Source organism: Phaseolus vulgaris, chromosome 10, assembly GCF_000499845.2.
Source record: "Phaseolus vulgaris cultivar G19833 chromosome 10, P. vulgaris v2.0, whole genome shotgun sequence".
In the NCBI taxonomy this organism is placed as follows: Eukaryota; Viridiplantae; Streptophyta; class Magnoliopsida; order Fabales; family Fabaceae; genus Phaseolus; species Phaseolus vulgaris.
The window spans coordinates 39,405,728-39,430,090 of NC_023750.2; the positions used below are offsets into that span (position 1 = coordinate 39,405,728).

The 24,363-nt window shown below is 31.3% G+C and overlaps 2 protein-coding genes across 2 annotated transcripts; one reads left to right on the forward strand and one right to left on the reverse strand.

Moving 5' to 3' along the window:
• Positions 1-3,441: 3,441 nt before the first annotated feature.
• On the forward strand, positions 3,442-5,312 carry LOC137819309 (ras-related protein RABA3-like). Its single transcript, XM_068623110.1, has 2 exons — positions 3,442-3,913; positions 4,542-5,312. Exons 1-2 carry the CDS (start codon positions 3,648-3,650, stop codon positions 4,996-4,998), a joined length of 723 nt encoding a protein of 240 aa, XP_068479211.1. The 5' UTR covers positions 3,442-3,647; the 3' UTR covers positions 4,999-5,312.
• An 11,703-nt stretch (positions 5,313-17,015) lies between these two features.
• On the reverse strand, positions 17,016-19,189 carry LOC137819331 (AAA-ATPase At2g46620-like). Its single transcript, XM_068623136.1, has one exon. It carries the CDS (start codon positions 18,788-18,790, stop codon positions 17,357-17,359), a length of 1,434 nt encoding a protein of 477 aa, XP_068479237.1. The 5' UTR covers positions 18,791-19,189; the 3' UTR covers positions 17,016-17,356.
• Positions 19,190-24,363: the final 5,174 nt, after the last annotated feature.

The window sequence follows — 24,363 nt, forward strand, 5'->3', positions numbered from 1 at the left end:
AATATCAAGAATATCAAGAATACTTGATAATTAGCTTCAAAAAGTGAATTCAATAAGAGTTATACATTAAGATAATCCAAACATACTATAACTCAAACAACAGTTCCAAGTTCCATTACTTATAGGATCCACTAAAGCATAGCAACATTAAGATATAAACAACGACAATTATAAAATGGTAAGGGATTGAGAAAATTATTACGTACATTCTTCTTCGATTGGTCGTCATTTTTCTTTTTTCTTTACTTCATTAAGCAATTTTCATTTCTTGAATCACATTCACTACTTTTCTTCCACTAATCCTCGCTTTTTTTAATGATCGGGATGATACCTGCAAAAAATAATATGACGCTTAAGTAAGATCTCGATATTCGATGTTCGGTGCAGTTAACACTACAAGAAAATCATTAAATAAAAACTAATTTCAAAAATAAAAAATAATTAGTTACTATATTGACTAATATAGTATCTAATTTAGTCAATATAGCAACTAATTATTTTTAGTCTCTAAAATTGATTTTTACTTAATGATTTTCTTTCTAGTAGTGTAATGTGTGACGATAACGAACCTTTTTTTTTCTGAAAAACTCGTGACTATTTATATGATTATTATGAGTTCATTATTATTGGGCCGAATTAGTGTTTGGATCATAATTAAAGACATATTGTCTAATGTTTAATATTTTAGGTTTGATAATCCTCTGTTGAGTTTAATGAATTTGGTCATGTCGATAAGCTGTAATCTAGTACTGAGACTTCCAACCTTTCTCGGGTATAGGTAGAGATTTATTCGTCAAATGTGACAATAACTCAAAACTAGATATTATAGATGATTCCATAGCGCTTCAATAACAAATAATATAATAGAATTAATAAATTTTTATTAATAAAATTTATATCCACTAGTACATTATAAATTAATCTTATTTTTATTTTTAATTAATGTGTATAATATTATAGAAAAAAAGTGATAGATGAAGAAGTTGGAAGGGTGAAGATAGAAAGCAAGTTCTATAGTGCCAGAAAACAGAACCTTAGTGGGGTTTCCTAGTTATTTGTTTCTGATCATCTGTGGAACTCCTCATTTTGGACTGGTCTTTGTGGGCCAATCTTGTATAAGATCTGTAACTTTTTATGGAAAAACTGATAGATCTTATGGTCGTTCAGATGTGTATGATTTTGAAGAGAGGAATGTAGAAAATGAAAATAAAGAAGGAATAAATTGAGGTAAGAAATAATTAATACTGAATTTAACCGATTTGATAGAGTATAAATAGATGAGAATCAGGGTTTAATAGTAATGTCATAACATGAAAACATTTTTATAAAAAATAAATGAAAATCTGAAAAGGTTAAAAATATATACTTAATCAATTTAATAGAAGATAAATTATTTGAATATTACATTACCCATTTACTCACATTTTATATAATTCAAATCAAATATATAAGAGTAAATAGTCACTTTATGTTTAACTTGTTTTATTCTCTTTCTACTGTTTTTCGTTTATCTAACTACTAAATTTAATTTCATTTATTATTTTTTTTATTAATTAGCTAATTTTTCATTATATGATAGAGAGCAGAGATTGAAAGATGGTGTAAATAAGTTAGTTAGAAGAGGTAGCTTGTTGGCAGCGTCTTTAAAACGTTTGATGTAACCAAAAGAGTAAAAACAAAGAACCAAAATATAAAATTAAAATCTAAGATTTGTACGTGTAGAAATTAAAATATAAAATATGGAGAAGAAGCAAACCAAAATTAAATATACACATGCTACATATTCTCCAACCAAACCAGACCTACCACTCCCAACAACGTGGTACATGTCATACATAAATTCAAACAAGTTAAATGTGTCAAAGGAATTGTTTGATTATTGCAAAATTCCTACTAGACCATCACTCCCTACTCTTAAGCAATAACACTATCTTCAGAGATTGCAATAAAATCTCTAACACTATCTTTAGAGATTGTAATAAAATCTATAAAATCTGTGAGATGAGATCTAGAGAACTATTGAATAACTTCGTTCTCTTTCTTTCTTCGTGCAGGTTGCTAGAGTTTCACCTTCTTGTCTCGATGTTACTCTTTCGGATCTCAGTCTCTCAGTCTCAAGTGAATGCCGAATGAGGATATTTGCAGAACGCACTCCAACGCTAAAGTCAGCAAAAGGGATATTCGACACTCGGGAGTATACTGTGATAATGACGTACCTTGTTCTTGAAATGTGCGTTATTTATATTATTTTAATGAACTTACCTTATTAAGCCGGATTAGTGAGGTGGATCACACTTAGAAACGTATTACCTAATTCTTTTTTACAGTTTAGCTTTCTTGACCATGATTGAACAATAATGATTTCAATAACCTGCACGTCTGTGCAAAGTTCGGTCAGCTCAATCAAGGAGACCGAGCCATAATATTTAGAGACCGAGTTATGGTATTGGACCCGTAGGAAATGTTTCTTAAAATTCAAATCCATCCAAAACTTTTACAGATACTAATTGCTTCTACTGTTACATAAGTTGTGTCGGTGAAATAAATTATGCGATAAGGAATGCTAATAATTCATATTTTCTACGTACCTCACCAGAGTGGATGTTTGCGTTTATAGAGCATTCACTGTCAGAATCTAAAGCAAAAAGCCAAAAATAAATAATTCACAATCTTTCCTGATACTGGAACAAAATCTGTCTCCATTTTATATAATTTAATTTAATAATTACGAATATTAAAAAGTTAAACCCCGTTATATTTTTGGAGATTCATCAGGAAAATTATGAAACCAATTAACCAAACGCAGTAAAGTGTTGGTTTTTCCGTTTCACTTTGAGGGCAAACGTTCGAAAACACAGTTTTGTGAGGCGTAACAGATTATTGGTTCTGATAGAACATTTGTTTTATAGGTTTTAAACAGAAAAACAGAGAGAAGGGGATTTCCCAGCGTTCATGGCAACCCTCTTTTTCCTCTTCTGATGCAAACAAACATGTTATTTTTAAGAAACCATTCAATCGTCTAATTCTTCTAGGGCCATTTGCAAGAACCAAATCAATCAAATATATATATATTAGAAGAAAGCAAAAGAGGAAATGAAAAGGGAAAAAATTGTGGAAAGAAGAATCACGAATCCTTGGATTGCGCCTTAAATTAAGATCAAAGTAATCTGAAATAGTAGACACTGCAACCGTTCAAAAACTCATGATGGCAAGTTTCCTTAACCTGGGCAGATCACCATAGCTTTTTGGTTAATATTTGATTAATTTATGATTATGTTACCCTTTTGGACTAAAACCATATGCTAAATTGCATCTCATAGTGTATCATCAGCAGAAGGCATTACGGCAATAAAGTCCAATAATAGTGCCACATAATATTAAAAAGTGAGACACGGAAACTGGACCCCATTTTCTTGCCACTGCTCATTCTACGTTGTTTTTGTCCTCTTCATCATTTTTCAACCAGTTTCCTGTTCTTTTTCTTCCTTCAACTCTCCCCAAAACCAGTATTTTATACTTACTTCAAGTGCGGCTTCGTTTTTGGCTAAGGAAGAATAACGCCAAGGTTTTAGGCCTGGTTTTGACCAAGTGAAGAAAAGGATCAAATTGACCTTTTTTTTCAGGGTTTTCCTTGTATTGGGCAGAAAATGAATGGGGTTGAGGGTGAGAAGCGGGAAGAGAATGGAAATGAGAAAATGGGTTATGATGTGCAGGAGAAAATAGACTATGTGTTTAAGGTGGTGGTGATAGGGGACTCAGCAGTTGGCAAGACTCAAATACTGTCAAGGTTTGCAAAGAATGAGTTTTGCCTTGACTCTAAGTCCACCATTGGTGTTGAATTCCAGACTAGGACTGTCACTATTAATGCCAAACTCATCAAAGCCCAGATCTGGGATACTGCTGGCCAAGAAAGGTTCATCACATTCTCTCTCTCTTTATATATGTATCACTCATTCATGTTTGTGTTTGATTCTTTGTCTACTTTTATGCTCATTTTGCTTTGAAGACATTGAGTTTCAATGATGGTACGGAACAGATTCAAAGGTTTATTATATTATTGATTATTCAACGTGATTCCAATTTGACTTAGGAAACATATATGGCCAAGAAGCACATGATCTTGACTTTTGTTTTATAGGTATTTCATTTTCCTTGATTAGGTCCCAAAAGTCACATTAAGGTTCCATATAAGGTTTTGGTAAAATGTAATGCTTCTTAACACCTAAGCTCATTCATATTGGTATATTCTACATGTTTGCCTGTCTCTGAAAAGTTCATTAGAATCCTATGGATTCAAAATTGCAAACTGTGTGCGCTAATGATAAAGGAAAATGTTATGGTATGCGATGAATGAGAAAGGAAAACATCTTAAAGTTGTTCTTTAATAGATCATGAGCGCAACACAAAAATAAACATAGACTCATGGATCATTCTCAAATATGATACTGAAAAATATATCTATAACACATGATCATTTTGGAGCAGATAAATTGTTACATATTTAACAAACTATATGCTTGTAAATTTTGATGGTGATGTAGGTACAGGGCTGTAACAAGTGCATACTACAGAGGTGCATTAGGGGCAATGCTGGTCTACGACATAACAAAAAGACAATCATTTGACCATGTTGCTAGGTGGGTTGAGGAACTGCGTGCACACGCAGATAGCTCCATTGTGATCATGTTGGTTGGTAACAAAGCTGACCTTGTGGACCAGAGAGTGGTGACAACTGAAGATGCAGTGGAGTTTGCTGAGGACCAAGGTCTCTTCTTCTCTGAGACTTCAGCTCTCAGTGGTGACAATGTGGAGAGTGCATTCCTCAAGTTGCTAGAAGAGATCAATAGTGTAGTGTCTAAAAGGTCATTGGAATGTGGTTGTGGGAAGGTGAACAGTGCCAACAATTTTGCCTCATTCAAGGGAACTAAGGTTGATATACTCTCAGGTCCTGAATTGGAAATTAGTGAGATGAAGAAATTGTCTTCTTGCTCTTGTTAATATTGCTATTGAGATTTAACACAGTGTATTTGATTTTAAGTTTGGAAAAAAAGAGCAGAGCCACAAGTATATATATATATATATATATATATATATATATATATATATATATATATATATGCTTAGTGGTGAGAGGAAAGCTAAATAGATTCATTTGCTATTGTTTTCCATGCTAATTCTTGAAGAGTAATAGTTCTCCTGCTGCATCAAGATTATGAATCATTACAGTTATAGCACATTTACTAAAAATGTGTGCTGATAGATATTTGTAATATTGTCTCGATTATAAACATATATCTGGTATTTATTTAGAACATTCACCTAAAATGTAAATTCTGTATTAAAAATGTGTTTTAAGTTCTTCCCTCTAAAAGAATGTTTTGCTCTAACAAAAAAGATGGTTTGCTGTATACTGTAACTGTGAGAAAAAGAAAAAAAATAAAAACATAAGTGTTTGGATGCTTCATGTATAAATTAATAGCTTAATTCACCATTTGATTTCTCTAATTTAGTTTGTGATCAATTTTAGTCTCTCGATCTTTAAATGTTGAACTCCACCTTAAAATGTCACATCAACTTAATCTTTTTTTAAGGATACAAACTTTTTTTATTCTTATATATTATAGTAAAAAAATTATTTGTTTGGTTGAGAAAAAGTTTATTTATTTTCTTTATTAAGAGTATTTTTTTTTTGTCATTTTTAGAAAAAGATTAAGATTAGTGTGAAAGCATGTTGGGGGAGGGGGAAGAGGAAGTGGTTGCATGTGGAGTGGGGAGAAAAAGAATTTGGGTAAAGAAGAAGGGGGTGGAAGTAATATGAGGGATTAATTTTAAATAAACAAAGTTAAACTTAAGCTTATAGAATGACTATTTTAAATCAACTTATAAATATAAATAATCAAATTAAATCTTTTAAAAAATATGAAGAACCAAACCCAATAAAACATAAAAGATAAATGACATTATGTATAATTTAACCTTTGAATAAGAGTTTGAAAATGAGAAAAATCATTGAAAAAATAAATTTGCCAAAAAATGACTAGAAACTAAATTTACATATCATTGATAATACAGGAATTGAGCCTATAGAGGTGCCACTAAGCCTAAATTAATTTAGGAGTGGGTTAAAGTAGTATCTCAAAAATGGTTGTTTTTTCTATCACCTTAACAAATTTCTTCCTGCACACCATCATTTTCGAAGAATACTGTTTTATTCCTTTTAAAAATTGTTTTTTCAAAAATATTTCCAAAACATATTTTCTGAAATATATTTTATTAATTCCGGATTTACCATCCAGAAATAAAAAAAATGTATTCTAGAATGATTTTTGTCTTCCAAATTTCCTATTTTGGAAACACTCTTTGCTTATAGAATTCTTGTTCCGAAGTTTTTTTTCCTTATGGAACCCCTACTCCAAAATCACATAAAACTGTGAAAAGATAATTTTGATATTTTAAAGAATGTAGGAGTGCAGGAAGAAAAATATAGGGGTGCAGGAAGAAACTTCCCTAAAAAATAAACTTTTGATAGTTTTAGGACATATTGAGAGGTTTTGTTACGTATAGAGTCTAATTTTATGCCAATGAAAAAATAAAAAAATGTCAAAACTTAAATTATTTTAAAAATATAAATATAGGTCCATAATAAATGAAAGAACATGGCTGCTTCTTCCTGCACCTTCATACCTTCTTGTGCCACCCCATAAATTTTTCTTATTCCAAAAATATCCTTTTCAATATTCCGGATTACATAATCCGGAAGTCTTTTTATAGATTCAGAATTAGCTTCTGGATTATGTAATCCAGAAGTCTTTTGTGATTAGCTTCCGGATTACATAATCCAGAACTCTTTTCTATACATAAGATTAACTTCCGGATTATGTAATCCGGAAGTTTTTTTTTTCAGATGTGTTATTAGCTTCCGGATTACATAATCCGGAAGTCTTTTCTAAATATGAAATTGACTTCCAGATTATGTAATCCGGAATTTATCCGGATTACATAATTCATAGGCTTATTATTTCAAATCTAAGGGATGAAAAAAAAGGATAAAATGGTATTTTCATATTTAGTATGGGGGTGGCACAAGAAGGTATGGAGGTGTAGGAAGAAAGAGTCAAAGAACATAGCCTATATAAACTTGCACCTGTAATGGGCCATTCCTCTTTTGAAGAACGTAATGGACCATTCCATTTTTTTCTCTTTTTTTGTGAGAAATAATGGCTCATTCTTGCACTTTTCACTACGTGCTTCACCGGTTATTATATACTCAATTTCTTCCTACACCTCTACCTCTATAGTTTCTTCTTTACTTTCATAATTATTTTAATTCTAAAAATATCCTTCTGAATTTTATCTATAATGACCAACAATTTCTTCCTACACCTCTATAGAAAAATAACATTACTTTTCTCATTTTTATCCTTAAATAAAATAAAATAACAATTTTGTTTTATTTTAGTCTGTAAATTTCTATTAGTTTTAAATTTTTTAAAGAAAGAAAAAAGTAATAAATTTTTAATATTACATACAAAATTAACATATTATAATTATTAATTCTTAAAAATATAAAATATAAAATATATTGTATTATTTTCACCCTACTGAAATCTCTATTTATGATTTATTAAAAGTAAATCATTTTACAATCAATTAAAATTACAATATGGAATTAATATATAGAAAATAAATTATAAACTTTTAAGTAAAATATATTATTTTTTATAAAAATACAATGTTAGAAATTAAATTATTTGATTGAAAAATTAAAAATAAGAAATTTCGTAAATATTTTTAATATAAGAAAAATAAATTCTAATAAGATATGAAAGATAGAAATGAAAAAAAAGTAACTATAAACTGATGGTGCTACATGTGTTTAACTTTTGAAAAATAGTGTAAAAATTTATGAACTATGGTACATATTAGGAATAGATTATTATGAAGACAAAATTGCAATATAATTTGTTCAAGACAATAAGGTAGGCGACCTCACTCTCTAGAACACTCAAGGTGGCAAAGAACAAGTGTGTTCTTATGCCTGTGAGATGATAATGATGCATTTTCATATGGTGTCCTTTGATATATACTACAAATCTTTTCTTTACTTTTATGTATCTAGTCCTATTATGGGCTTCATTCACTAATAAATGCACAATTTTTCGTTGATGTTGATTGTCTGTTGGTCCTTTATTTGAATTGATAAGTCATAAATTCCTTAGGTACTATCTTCGGAAACAGTTCCTCTACACACTGCTTTGGGTTCGACCCATGACTCAACAACCTCCCAACCTCAGGCCTCAAGCCTATGAGGCTAAGTCAAACTCCGTGACATCCCGCCTATCATTAGGGCTGACTTTTGATCTTGAGTGTTTTTCGTCATACCCTTTGGGGGAACCATCTTGATAGTACACTGCATCGTGCCCGACCCATGACGCTACAACTTCCCAACCTCAGGCCCAAGCCTATGAGGCTAAGAAGTCATACTTGCAAACTTTCATTGTACGTTCGTTTCTCGAGTTTGACTGTCTTATAGGAATATGCACCTCATTTAATACCTTCTGTTATGCATCACATCAAGTGTCCCTTCCTGTACCTGACCATCCACGTGTCCCCTTTAGATTGGCACATATACTAAACTAAAATCTTCAAACTCGGTTGCCATCACTTGTACTTTAGCCAAGTATTTTGTTAAATATGGGTCCCTTATTTGAAAGTTTCCAGCCACCTGCTTGGTCATTAGCAGGGAATCGCTTCTCACCACATCCCTGCTATTAAAGCTTCGTATTTTGTCTGATTGGTGCTCGCTCTGAAAGCAACTTGAGGGATTGTTCTATTAGGACTCAATCTGGTCCTTCCAGTATTACTTTCGCTCCACTACCTTTGCATTGGACGCCCCATCCACTGATAAGATCCATTTTCCCAAACCTTCTTGAGTATGCTTTTCCTCTCCAAGTGTTAGCTTGCGACAAAATTGGCCAAGGCCTACAGCTGAATTGCACCCCTACTTTCAAACGAGATTCCATATTCCAAAAATTGTACTGCCTATTTTATCATTCTTCTCGCCAAGTCCTACTTTTGTAAAACTTTTCTAACTGGTAAATTGATTTAACAATGCTTTGGAAAATTTGGAAGTAATACCTTAGTCGCCTTGTTGTAATCACGATGGCTAAGAGCGCCTTTTCCAACTTTTGATACCTTCCTTTTGCTCCCTTAAGTATTCGGATCATGAAGTATATTGGCTTATGCTCTTTTCCTTCTTCTTGTGTAATTACCGTGCCCACAACTTTATTGACTACACATAGATACAAGTAGATGTGTGATACGACCTGCGACTTTACAAGTATAGATGGAGATGCCAATATCTTTTTTAAATTTTGAAAGGCTTCTTCACACTCTGTCCACAAAAAATGATTGTTCCCCATCAAACACTGAAAAAAAGAAAGTGATTTTTCTCCTGCCTTTGGGATAAACCTTGATAAGGACGTTAATCTTCCTGTTAACGGTTGCACCTCCTTCACTGAGGTCAAACTCCGCATGTTGATAATTGTTGCACATTTCTCTGGATTCATTTCAATCCCTCTCCGAGTTAGCATGAAGTCTAATTTTTTTTCAGCCTGTACCCTAAAAACACATTTTTCTGGGTTCAACTTTAATTTGTATTTGTCTAGTGCTTGAAACAATTACCTAAGGTCTTCTATGTGCGTACTAGCCATTGCAGATTTTACTACCATATCATCAACATACGCCTCTACATTCCTCCCTAGCATCCCTTCCAAGATCTGATCCATCAAACATTGATATGTTGACCCTGCGTTTTTCAATCTAAACGGCATTACCGAGAACCAAAAATTTGACAAGCTTCCCATAAATGTTGTTTTATCCTGAATATGCATCCATAAAACTTAACAATTTGCACCCTGAGACTCCATCCACCAAAGCGTCAATGTTTGGTAATGGGTATGCATCTTTAGGACATGCCTTATTCAACGCTGTAAAGTCTGTACACATCCTCCATTTGTCGTTGCTCTTCCTCACCAACACCACATTTGCCAACCAAAGTAGGGTACTGTATTTCCTTGATGTATCATACTTTTCAGCTTTTCTACTTGCTAATCTACTATTAGCCTCTTCTCTTCTCATGCTTTCTCCTTTTCTCTTCTCCTAGCTTTCACCTTTTTTGTATCACTAGTTTCATCTTTGGGTCAATAGATAAATGTGGCAAATGACGTCTGTGTCCATTTCCGACATCAAATACCGACCATGCAAGGCACTTACATTTTCCTTCAGACACTCAATCAATTCTTTCTCCAATCCAACATCCATTTTAATTCCAATTTTCACACTCTTTTCCTTACTCAACTTTATGGTTTTCACCTCCCCTACTGGTTGTGGCTTTTCTTCCTCATAGTCTATTCTTAGATCCAACTCTACTTCCTCCCCACTCCGTTTCCTTTCTCAACATGCAAGCACCTCTTTCTACTCTTTAAACTCCCCTCATAACACTTTCGTGTTGCCCTTTGGTCTACTTTTATTACCCCTATTCTCCCTTTGATCGGTCGGGTATTTAAATTTCAAATGCATTGATGACACCACTCCCCCAACTTACTTATCATCGGCCTCCCTAACAACATGTTATAAGAAGAGGGAGTATTGACGACCATGTACTTGATGCTAATTGTTTTGGCCTCGTCCTTTTCTCTGAACGTTGTCGAGTCTCAAAGTAACCACACATTTGTACTGCATCGTCCGAGAAACCCACCAGTACCCCATCATATGGTTCCAAATCATCAAAGCGAGCCTCCTAGAGCCACAAATGAATCCCAAAACAACACATCTGCTAATGAACCCTGATCCACCAACACCCTGTGAACTCGCTGACATTTCATTATGACAGATATCACGATTGGGTCATTGTCATGTGGAAAAACATCCCTTAAGTCTTCCTTCATAAAAGTCAGAGATGGCATACACACCTTCTCCACTGCCAGATGCATTACCGACCGAGTATACCTCTTTCGCCCTGCACTCGACACTCTTCCTCCCAAGAATGCTCCAAAAATGGTGTTTAATTCACCCAGATGCCTTTTCATGTTCTTCGTTCCTCCCTTTGTCTCTTTCACTCTTCTTTTCAGGGTTATCCTTCGACTTCTCCTTTCCTTCACCACCTTCTTCCACCTCTTTCTTCTTAAAACTCTACAAAAGCCCCTTTTAAACAACACCTCAATCTGCCTAGCAAGAGAATAACAATGTTCGGTGTCATACTCATACGTCCTATGGAAATAACACCAGACACTTTTATCGCTTCCCATATGTTTTATCGTCCTTTCATAGAATCGCAACAACTAGGTTGTATTCATGTCCTTCACAATGTATTTCTGAGATGGAACTAACATTTGTGGAGGCTAATCAAATATTCTTTCCCTATGATCATTCGAGGGCTTGAAACCTCCATAAGGATCAATAACACCCATATCCTCCCTTTCCCCCATTGATCGTGTCGCCACCACAACCCTTTCACTTCTCCTCTCATTCTCTCTCTTCCTTGTAGTAAACTCCTCTACCTTGACATGAGACGTTGCTCTCGGGTCTTTTCCATACCAAAGACTCGCCAAACGTTCCTGAACGGAGCCCTCGAATAAAGGCTTCCGCGCACATTCTTTCATTTGGATGGGGAATTTGAACAACTACTTCATTAAAGCAACGCAAATACTGTTTTATGGATTCTCCCTTTGCTTGCTTTACTTCGAACAAATCCGTCATTTTTGGAGGCTTTGTTTTATTTGCCGCAAAGTGTGTGACAAATAACTTGGTGAACACTTCAAACGATGTTTCCAATCTGTTTGGTAAATTGCTAAACTAATCCAAAGCAGTCTCCATCAAGGTTCCTGTCAACATCTTACATTGTACTGAGTCCAATTCTCCATAAATCAACATCTGAGCCCTGAAAACTTTAATGTGGGCATTCGGGTCTTACTTTCCGACAAATGATCTGATTTTTGGGTAAACATAATTTGGTGGAATACGCTTATTCAGAATTACCTTCGAAAAAGGCTGAAAATCAGGCTCTACTTCTTTTTCTAGTCGTCCGTTTGTGAATTGGTTTTTAATCTACCTCTGGAATTCCTCATTCCTCCTCTGCAGTTGCTCCTGCATTCTGATTGACTCCTCCATCATTTCTCTTGCTCGGACACTTTCCGCTATAAATTCCTCCCGAGCCTTCCTAAACTCCTCCGCACGTTCTTCATTCTCCTTCCTCATGACCTCCATCATTTCCATCAGTGCCTGAGTTGTGTTGTGTCTGGTGGTGCTATGTCGTTTGTCTCCTCCTCCACTGCAGTCCTAGACTTTACATGCCCCACAGTGAGCGCCAAATGTTCTAGACAATAGGGTAGGCGACCTCACTCTCTAGAACAGTCAAGGTGACCAAGAACAAATGTGCTCTTATGCCTGTGAGATGACGATGCCTTTCCATAAGGTTTTTTATGATATATGTTGTAGATCTTTTCTTTACTCTTTTATATCTAGTCTTATTATAGGTTTTGTTCACTAATAAATGCACGATTTCTCCTTGATATTGATTGTCCATTGATCCTTAATTTGTTTTGATAAATCATAAATTCCTTAAATACTATCTCTAGAAATTGTTCCTCTACACACCGCATCGGACTCGACTAGTGACTCTACATAATTGAATAAATCCTTTTAATTAAACAAAAATATCCTATCTCCAAACCCTGAACTTCTTCTGGTTCAACGGTTTTCATTTTTTTCCATCTTCATTCATAATTATACCGAAGATTGGTCAATTTTTTTAAACTTTCTTATTGCCCTTTGTGTTTCCACTTTCAAAGACAAAATTGATGTAAGTTGTTGAACTTGAATGTCCCTAAATATCATCACAAGTTTTAGTGAAGCATCTTTTTTTCATATCCACCCTGAAAGATACTGCAATTAATGTCCAAGACTTCTTTCATTTCCTTAACTGAATCCCCTCTAATTCAATAAATATTATTTTAGTCAAAAACTTAAAATAGAATTTTAGAGAGAAAATATATGTCAAATTCTTCCTACACCTCCATACATTCTTCCTCATTTTCATTTTTTTTTAATTTCCACAGTAAACATTCTATTTAGCTACCAATAATAATTAAAATTTTTGTAGTTAATTAAATATTAATTTATTAGAAACTATTTATCAATAATAAAAATTAATTTAGATATCAATAATTTTTTAATTTTTAAAATAATATCTAATTTAGTTAATATAGTAATTAATTATTTTTTTTTATAAAATTAATTTTTATTTAATAATTTTCGTATAATACACTCCAATGCAATGTACCTCCCTATGTGACATCTTCCATCAACTATTTCTACTATAGATTTATTTATTATTTATTTTGAGTTTTGAAATTTAAACCACTTTTACATATTTTTCTTGCAAATCTTGAAAGTTTTATTGTTATTATCATTCTTATAGATATAGATATCAAGTTTTTCAACATAGTTCTTTATTTGATAAATAATTTTAAAAGTACAATATTTAAAAAATCACATTCTATATTTCATTACATCTTGGAATCAATATTCAAACTCTCTTATTTATATATAAGTCATAATTACATCAATTTATCAAACTATGTAAAATATCTAAAATAATAATCCATGTAAAAGTTAATATTGTAGTAGTGCAACATTACATCATAATATAACTTATTTATTATAAATTTAAAACTTATTATATATTTGAAATATTACTTTATAACAGATTTTAGTTATATAATAAATATTTATTTTATTCAATGCGCGCATTAAAATACTTTCTGATCTAAATAAAAACTAATTATAAATTAAATTATATATATATATATATATATTAATACGGGATTCTGCTTTTATTTTGCTTGTTTACTGTTTAAATAGTAAAGGAAAGAATTCTAATGTATGAGAATCACGGATTTTAATATCGGTTCAAATTTTAAGGAATATGAAAAATTGGTTTGAATAATAAAATATCTATATTTTTTTCTCACTTTTTTTATTATAAATAACTAAACAAGATAAATAAATAAAAGTTTATGAGAGCATATCACTTTTTAATTTTTTTCATTCCTATATCTCTCTTTCCCTTTCTCTCGTACATCAAATATATCTTTTGTGAAAAAATATATAAATATAATAAATGATATAATTAATATAAGGAGAGAAATTAAAAAGGATTATTGGTATCAATTATTTATTGTGTGTTCACATTTAATGACCCCAAATCTAACAGCATTGTAGAATAGCATTGGAACAAGTCAGAAATTACCCATGCTTAAATTAATATATGGTGAAGGTGTAGAAAGTAAAAACATTATTTAAAGCATTAACATGCAATAGAAATAAAATTCTGTTTTTTTCTTTATACATATTTGTGTGTTGCTTGACTTATATATTATATATATTGATCATCTGAATAAAAAACTATTATATTGGTCGACACAAATTTTTAAATGTAATTTTTTCATTTGCAGGTTGACTCTTGAATCATTTCATGACGTTGAATAAAATTTTATTAATTTCGATTTGATTTTTTCCTTATCAGACAACTTTTGACCGTGGAAAGTTTCAAAACAAAAATGTGAACTCCAAAAATAATAATGAATAACCTTTTTAATTAACATGATTGATGGAAAATTGAAATTGAAACAAATCGTTATTGCAATCTTATATTTTTTTTATTTGTATGGAAATTTTAAACTATTAAAAGTGATAGATATAACGTAACATTTAAAAAAATTATTAATAGATTTTAGAATAAATTATATATTAGATGTTTATTTCTTAATTTATTATAAAATATTCATTTTATGCTAAACTTTTTCTTCTTCTGCATTCTTTATACACAAACGTAGGTTTTGATTGTAGATGTTTTGCTAAGTAGTCTTATATTTTTTTCATTTTCATTTTGAACGAATGATTAAGAAGGAACATTTACGGTATATGTTTGTTACTTAATAGCTTAACTGCATTGTGGAATTGATAAAAAAAGAATGTAAGTTGAATTATTGGATAGACTCAAACATCAATATAAAAGTAAAGTAAGATAATAATATTTCTCTTAAGTTTATTGGTGGATAAATCTTATTATGAAAAGGTAAAGTGGTAATAATATATTGGTGATATATGCTTAGAAATAGTTTTGTTATTGAAACAAGGAGTAATACAATTTTTAAAGATAGAAATATTTGAAAAGTATGATGAAGTTGTTTACATCGTTTAGGTGATGAGTTAGTCATTTAAGTGATGTGTTGTATAGTTCAGGTGATGATTTGTAATTTGAGTGAAAAAGATGTCAGAATAATTGTCTCTCGTTTAAGAATCTATCGTAACTTAAATGGTCAAGTGTCCTAAGGCGGTAGAGGAATCTTTGGGTTAGTTAGGTTAATCTCAATAAGTGATTGTCACTCAAACCTTGGTCATAACATTCAAGCAATGAAATGGTTGCTGGAGTGAGGAAAGTCCTAAGAGGAAGATGTTTTTGGGTTGCATTTAGCTCAAGCGACGTGGTTACTACTTAAGGAAGTCACCTTGTTGATACTAAAAATTTGTTCAAGCAATAGGTGCTTACTTAAGTGACGATGTATGTTATGTATTATATGCTTTTATAGATATGATGCATAAAAGGTGATATTAATTATGATTAATGTTTAGATGCATTATATGATATATGCATGACATATGTCATTTTTTTATGAATCTTTATGAGTGATGGATCCTAAACGGATTACTCATATACATATACATGTGTTTGTATATGTGTATATATAAAGTTTGACCCTAGATGAGTAGATTGCATGACCCTTAATCAGCAATGTAGGAATACCTAGGGTGGTATCAAGCCTTGGGTGGCGGTGATGAATTTATCGCTTAAGAGATGTTTTGTATAGTTCAACTCTGATAGGGAGAGCCATGAGAGGGAAATGCTCTTATGTTGGATTTAACTCAAGCAACATGGTTATTGTTTAAGCGGAATAGAAGTCGCCTTGTTGATATTGAAGAAGTTGCTTATACGAGATGTTGTTCAAGTGATGATGTATTTAGAGTGTGATGGTGTGTGTTATATATTATATGTTTTTATACATGTTTATGGATGATATGATGTATGAAAATTGAGATTAATCATATATGCTTTGGATATATATATGGTTAATGTTTAGATGCATGATATCATATGTGCATGACACATGCCCTTTTTCGGTGGCTCTTCGTAATATACATTTACATGTGTTCGTATATATATATATATATATATATATATATATATATATATATATATATATATATATATATATATATATATGAATTGCATGATCCTTAATGAGTGTAGGGATACCTAGGGTGGTATGAGATCTTGGATGTGATGATAAACATAATACTCACATTAATAAAGGTATGTAAGGTATCCAACTTCATAGTTATATAGTAACATTGATAAGACTTTAGATGAAGTTAAAAAAAACTTAGTTATTGTTTGATAAAAGATGTGCACGTAGTTGAGTAATAAATGGGTTGTGTGATCCTAACATGAAAAACATAAATAGGTAAAGTTTAATGATTTTAGAATATGTCAAAGTTTTTAGTCATGACATAATATGTGGTTAAACTTGAAATTATTTACATTTATACACATAATCTTAATACATACATAAATATTATATGTTAATATATTGTGATATATATATATATATATATTACATTACAAATGTACATAAATATATTTTTGTACATGTGACAAAATGAAGAACTTTATAATTAGTTTTATAATTAATGATTGTTTAAAAATTTCTTTTCATATATTAAAATATTTTATATTTTAATAGTATATATATATATATATATATTCTACTAATATAATAATTTTAATTTTCGCAGTGTTACTAATATAACTTATTCTAAGTCAAGATTTTTGAAATAAACAAGCTTAAAAATACTAAATCAAGTTGTAGATTAGTATAAACAATGAGAGAGGATAAATGGAAAACATGTAATTTATTTTTTTGCTTTTTTTTTCAAATGTAAAATTTATACAATTTACTCCTCATTGATTAAAATTATAATAAACAATTTACAATGTAGTTAGTAGCTTTCTTTTGCAAGCTAAGTTTCTATTTCTATCATTTAAGTTTTGGTCACTCGAAATATCTCATTGGAAATAGTTTCTGAGGGACCAATTTTCAGGTGGAAGTATCCTACCAATAAATGCATTATTATTTTTTAATTAGAAAAACTTTGCCCCAAAATTGAGAAGAAAAAATCGAAAGAGAATTTTGTCTTTCTTTTTTTTTTCTCAATTTTTATCTATTGTCATGATCTAACATGGGCCAAGGTGTTGGACTTTGGGGTAGCTGACTCTTCTGGCGTTCCGTTTTTTGAAGAAACTGTAAAACTTCCGCAAATCCTTAACCGTAGATAACTCGTCCCCACCAAAGGACGGTTCGTCCACGTCATCAACCCCTAGGTGCCGTTCGATCTTGTCCGCGTACTTTCTCCCATCACCGTCCGATTGGAGCGCCCCGATTACCGACTTTATGGCCCGACTCGGCGAGTTCCGGTTCGCGATCATCAACTCGCTGATCTCGGCGGGGCTGAGACTGCCACCGTGCCGGAAAATATTCTCCACCTGCGCGAAAAGCTTGTGCTCCCTAACGCCGAGGTAACTGCTTGCAAGCGTCTTGAATGCCGAGAAATCGCACACCGGAAAGTGGATGTGCACGTCGACCCGACCCGGGCGCATCAAGTTTGGGTTCACGAACTCCTTGCTGTTCATCGTGAACACCATTACCCTCTCCTCACCACAACACGCGCTCAGAATCCCGTCCATGAAGCTCTGGATCCCCCTCTCCGTAACTGCAGATTCCTTTTCCGGTACGAGAAATCTGTCGAGATCCTCTACTACGACGACCGACTTCGCCGTCGTTTCCATTAGGAGAAACTTAAGATCCGAATCGCCGCGAATCTTCGAGAGGTCCACGTCGTACACGTCGTAGCGGAGGAAGTTCGCCATCGCAGCGACGAAGCTCGACTTTCCGGTGCCGGAGGAACCGTACAATAGGAAGCTCCGCTTCCACGCGCGGCCGAGTTTACGGTAGTATTGCTTCGCTTTGAGAAACGATTCCATATCAGATTTGATTTTGTTCTTAAGATCCTTTTCCATCACTATCGTTTCAAAAGTCGCTGGATGAGTGAACGGAACTGATCTCCACCGTGTTTCTCCCGTACCGCCTTCGGTCGCCGCGGCGTTCATGAACAACCGCAAATGGCGCTTCCTTTGGTTCTCCATCTCGTCGGCAACGGTATTGATATGGCGGAGGTACTGGCGTAGGATTCGGCGTTTATCTGTTTTTCTGATTTTGAGAACGAAGGAGGAAATCCGTTCCGGTTCGGTTTTTTGTTCGAACCAGAAGAGTGTGGCCCCGAGGAAATTGTCCTGGATGGTTTGGTTAGGTTCGAGGCGCAAAACGATGTCGTTTTGGTCGTAACCTGAAACGAGATTGGTGAAGTCAGCATCTTCTATTGAAGGAAGAGAATGCAAATAGAGAGACACTTTGCGGTGAAGGTGATTCCGCTGCATGGCTTCATTGAATTCAGGGACTTTGAGGAACTGGTAGACGTGGAACCAATCCTGAACCCTTCTCAAGAGTTTCCTTATGCTGTGTATCAATCCCGTTTTGAACAGCAACCGCCGAATTACGAAACCTACCACCAAACTGAGGATTACGAGCAATACGGTGCTGTAAACACTCATGACCACAATGATCCAAGATTCAAGAATCCAAATTCCTGGGCATTCGTTTCTATTGTGTCTGGTTCCAGTAAGTTTGGGATTGGGTGAGAATGAAGAAACAAAATCACATTTTCATTTTGGTAAAGAAATTGGGAGTGGAATGAATGTATGAAGATTTGGATAAAGAAAGGAGAAGAAGAGTTGTGTGGTGTTGTGAGTGTCTGGTAATGAGGGCAATGGATAGACTCTCTTATTGCTTGCTTCTCCTTAATCTTTGCTTCCAGCTCCCTACGTGTGATGATTCTATTCAATTCAATTTCTACGTGCTTTTGGATTTCCACATGGGGCGTAAGGGCTCAATATATAGCACATTCTCTCACGTAATCTGTTTATTAATTTTTCTTTCAACACGGAATTAGGTGAAAGAAGCATCACAGTTTTTTTCCTTTTAAAACCTAATAATTCCTTTTATTTGGCTGGCATGGAAACCAAATTTTGTTTCATTAATTAACCCATCATGTGCTGCCAAGTGATTAACCACTTCCTGCTTATTGATAATAAATTAAATTTATAATTAATTACTTTCATTATTCTTTTGTAAATATGAAAATATATTCAGTCAAGCAGTCAGATGATGTATTAACAGGAAAGTTAAAGAGGATATTCTATACAAGACTTCCATGTATTTTAAATTGACCATCTATGATAAAAAAAATTAAAATTTAATACTTATTGTGTATGAAAATAATTAATATTTTCTTCAATTAACAATTTTATTTATTCCCATAATAATAATAATAAAAGTTTAAGGGCCTATTTGATTCCGCGTCTATAACTCATATTTTTAAGTTTTCAGTCCAATCATAAAATTCACCAATATTATTTAATTTAGTTCGATTTGGGTATATGTATATATGTTATTCTGGAACACAACTTAAAATAGACTGTACGATAGATAAAGAGGAAGAGGAGACGTTTAATAAAATAATACTTAGAAAATTAATGAACTCAAGTTAATTTAAAAAACAATTTTTTGTCAGGGGGTCAACCACGATTAGTCAGTTATTTATATTTCAACTATGCTTATAATGAATGATTCTATTGTAATTATAACAAAGCTTTAAAATATTACAAAATTGCACTAATTTTAAATATGGGGGCATTTTGGTCAAGGTCATTGTTTTAGAAGATTATGATTCCTAAGAATTAAGAATGTGAGAATTATAATTATTAATAAAACAAATATCCATTTAGTTCGTCATTTTCTATAAAAAAGAATGTGTATATATTAAAATAAAAGAGTAACATGATAATTTTTATCATAAATTTTAAATACAACTCAATAAATAATTCAATAAATTTGTACTAGTTGGTACCGGACGAACTAATCACTCAGTTATGGTGACCGATCAATCGTGTCAAAATACACTCAAGGCACTTAATAAATGACACAACAATGATAATTATGAGAACTCCCCTTGAATCATGATCATGTCCCACCAAATCCTTGTGACATTTTCAAGAAATCAGCTAACACTTTTATTAAAGATATTCTTCCAAAATACTAATATACTAATATACTTTCCTATAAATTAGAGATCATGCCAGAAATTAGTTAAGATTGACATTTAATAGAGTTAGCCCATCATGACTAAACACTATAAATAAATCTTCTATAGAGATGTAATGTACGTTGTTTTAACTATACACTCTTAACACATAGTACTTACTTGATAGTCAAAATACTTTTTTCAGGTCAACTCTGACCGAGAGACAACAATCAAAAGAGGAGACTTGAAGTGAAAAGCGAAGAGATAACTTACACATCAATAATTATGCAACTAGTTCCAAATACTATCTAACTTTACCACTTTATCTATACCAAATATTAAAATATAACAGTAAAAAATATCAATTTGAAAAAGTTAGATCTCTACCTTTTTGTGGAATTATTTCATGGATATTTAACTAATCAACATAATAAGAAATATGATTATCTAAAATACATGTTTTTAAACACAAAACCTAATGTGAAAAAGTAACCTTTTTTTACTTCAAATTATTGAAATACTAAAATTTTCCTTCTATAAAATATAATAAACTTTAAGAGAAAACTTGATGATAACATTTATAAAGAGAGTAGCTTATATATTCTTATTTGTTAACTACGAAAGAAAAAAGAATGACTCATCGTGTATTAATATTTCGATAGAATTATTATTAATATTATTATATTTTTAATTTATAGAAAATATTAAAAATTAGTTCAAATGACTGTCAACTTTTTAGAAATGTGTACTTATATATTAGTGAAATATCTTGTATTAATTTTCTCTAAGTTCTTAATAACACTTTTTTTAAATTGTGAAAGTTAACGATGAAAAAACATGCTAGGATTATGCAGAAAATATATTCACTGTCTTTTATAAATATTTGTTTTGATGTGTGCAAATTATATCACTATATTTTATAAATAAATCAAACGTATAATATTTTTGAAACTAAGAAACAACTGTCTTTAAAAAAAACAGATGTAGTCTTTAAAAGAAAGAGAAGAAGAAAACAAAATATTTGAAAAGAGAAGAAAAATTTATTAAATGGAAACAATTTGGATTGTTTACCAAAAGAAATAGTATGTCTCATTATAATATAGAATAAAAATAGCATGTCTTATCAATATTAATAATATTGGCATACGAAAATACAATTTTTTTGAATAATTATTTTATTATATAATGATTTTTTGAATTATGTCTCATAATTTTGAAGTTTTTTTTAACTTAAAAATACACCCTTCCCAAACCGAATTGAAATTTTCTTCAAGGCTTCTTTTCGTTTGTATTCACGTCATCAACTTTCATTTATTATATAATAAAGATGACTTTTTCAGATTAATTAATTATATATCGTTTATTTGTTTCTCTATTCATGACATCAAATTTGATCCATTAGTCCGTCTCTAGCTACTTTTTCATTCTACTATCTTTCCAATTTAATAATTTTATCTGTATTTGACAAAAATGTAGATTTGATGGTTAAAAATTATTATAGGCCTAAAACTAATTTCCATTGAGAACTATCTTTAAATAATATTTCTTTTCAATCAAAAAATTATCATTATAGTAAATCTGTATTTAAAATTTGTCAACAATTGATACAAAATAACAAATCATCGTTGCTAACTCATGATTTATTAGGTGTTTTGTGTTGATTCCGAGGATATATATAGTGATCTTTGAGTCAGTTTGCGTTGGTTTCTCAATATTAATATTAATTAAATTTGTGTTGAAATAAATAATATAAAATATTAATTAATTATGAAAGTGTAATCTTAATTGATTAACTCAAAAAATTATAAAATTTAATTTTTTACTAATATATAAAATTAATTAAACTGATATTAAATAAAATTTATTTTTAATATTTATTAATTTATGTTTGGTTTGATAATTAAATTTTTTTAAGTACCATTTTCATTTTTAATTTATTTATTTATAATTTTAATTTTTAATTTAAAAAATTCTAATTATTTCAGTCGGTGTCGGACATATAGAGGTTCACATGACTAAATAATTAAACTTAGCAAATTGATTAATAAATTTAAAATAATGATTAAATATTATGTAATGTACTCTTAGTTATGATTCAAATGTTAATCTGATAAAATAATAATGAGTATTTAATTAATCATATAATAATCACGAGTTTTAAAAAAAATATGTTATCATTATGTATTAATTGCATTAAGTATTAAATACCAAGATTTATTGAACAGTATCTTTTACAAGTACTATCTCAAATGAGAGGTTGTGAAGAAATGGAGGCTAGTAAAAGAAAAGAAAAAATAGTTAAAGTGAAGGGAGTCTGATTAATGAAGTAAAAATGAGAAATACAAAAGATGAAGTAATAATTTTCTCAGTATCACGATAATACTAATCAATTCTAGTTTTTAAATAAGAAGAGTTAACCAAATTAATTCTAATTAATTAACTTTTTGAAAAAGTCTTATTATTACTACTGAAGAAATTATCATTTAGTGATTGATGTTCTGACACAAGTCAAGTAAACGTCATTCTCCTTGTCACTATTAACACACTATGGTAAATGAACGGGTATGTTTACTTGTTCAATTATTGATCTCGTTTTCAAAACATAAGAAATACGAAATCTCCATTAAAATAATATTTCCTCTTTGATATTTGAAGTATTCTTTTGTAAAGAAACAAATGCCTTGTAAGTAGTCGTATTTATGAAAAAGATACAGAAAAACTATTACTGAAAATAAGCAAGTGTCTTCTGTGAAAATATTCTTTTTATGTTGCATTAATAATTATAAAAACGTTACATGTTTCTTATTTTTTAAGGATTTGTTCATAAAGGATGAAAAAACTTGTACATGTGTTATTTCTTTATTTCTCCTATTTTGTCAACTATTTTATAAATTTTGAAAAATAAGAAAGAAAGTCAAAATAAATCATATTAATAAAAAAAAAATAATAATAAATTTTCAACCATGATACATTGATAACTCACTTCTTTTTTTTATAGTCATTTTACAATTTTCAATACTATTATTTTAATTATTTTTGACATCATTTAATTATATTTTTTTTATTAAAACTATCACATCAAAAATCATATATAAAGTACAATTTTTCTTGTTTTTTTTTTTTTTTATGTTTTCACACTTATTTGTTATTACTTTTTGTCGTGGTACACCACCTTTTATGCATGGCTCTTTGATTTGTATTCTCATAATTTAACCCTTGTAGGAATGAAGAGCTGAATAAATTGTGGACACAATTATACTAGAATATAATATGAGTTCTCCTCCAATTGGTATGAGCTGTGGTAGGTTTCTTTCTAACTACTATGGCTGGTTCAACCTCGAGAGGCTTCTTCTAATGAAAGCAAAACACTTTTCTAGGTGTCATTGTTTTATGCTTCATTTTAACATTAAAAACTGAAGCAGAGGAATCTCTTTTAGTGGTGAGAAATATTGAAGTTCCAAATAGAAGAAACTTCTGGTCAAAATCCAAAAATAAAATTGAAAATAAGGAGGCCATGAGGACCATCCCTACCATCATTGTCTGTGAATTCTAAGAATAGAAGACAATGCTCTTCTTGACCACACTCCACTGATTAATTAAGCATGGTGCCAAGACATCATCCCAATATGTCTTTTTGGACTGTTTCATCTTGTCGTGAATTAACTGTTTCACATCATCAAATAAAACACAACCTGGTATATTATTACTGCATGCATCTCCCTTGTGTTCCGTACAGCACGTGATATTTTAGGTTTTCTAGCCTTTTGTGTAGATATATTTTTTAAGCAATTACTTTTTCAGCTTCTTTATGTATTGTTGACACGTATGATTCTGCAAATTAATAATGAAATCAGTGGTAAATACGACAAATGCATGAGAAACTAAGGATTTGGTGGAGCCTCTAAAAGCTGCATACTGTGGCCAATTGGTTGAGCCTGCACAACAATTATTTGTATTTGCATCAGCTCAAAACCAGATCCATATATTTGTCTTTCACTCTTTATATTAGAGTATCTATTTCTGCAGTACTGATCCACCGCTTGC

Excerpts from the sequence above, each read along its gene's own strand:
- LOC137819309 (XM_068623110.1), top strand. The coding sequence starts at position 3,648 with ATGAATGGGGTTGAGGGTGAGAAGCGGGAAGAGAATGGAAATGAGAAA. Across the intron at positions 3,914-4,541 it reads GATACTGCTGGCCAAGAAAG|GTACAGGGCTGTAACAAGTG; the intron begins GTTCATCACATT and ends ATGGTGATGTAG.
- LOC137819331 (XM_068623136.1), bottom strand. The coding sequence starts at position 18,790 with ATGAGTGTTTACAGCACCGTATTGCTCGTAATCCTCAGTTTGGTGGTA.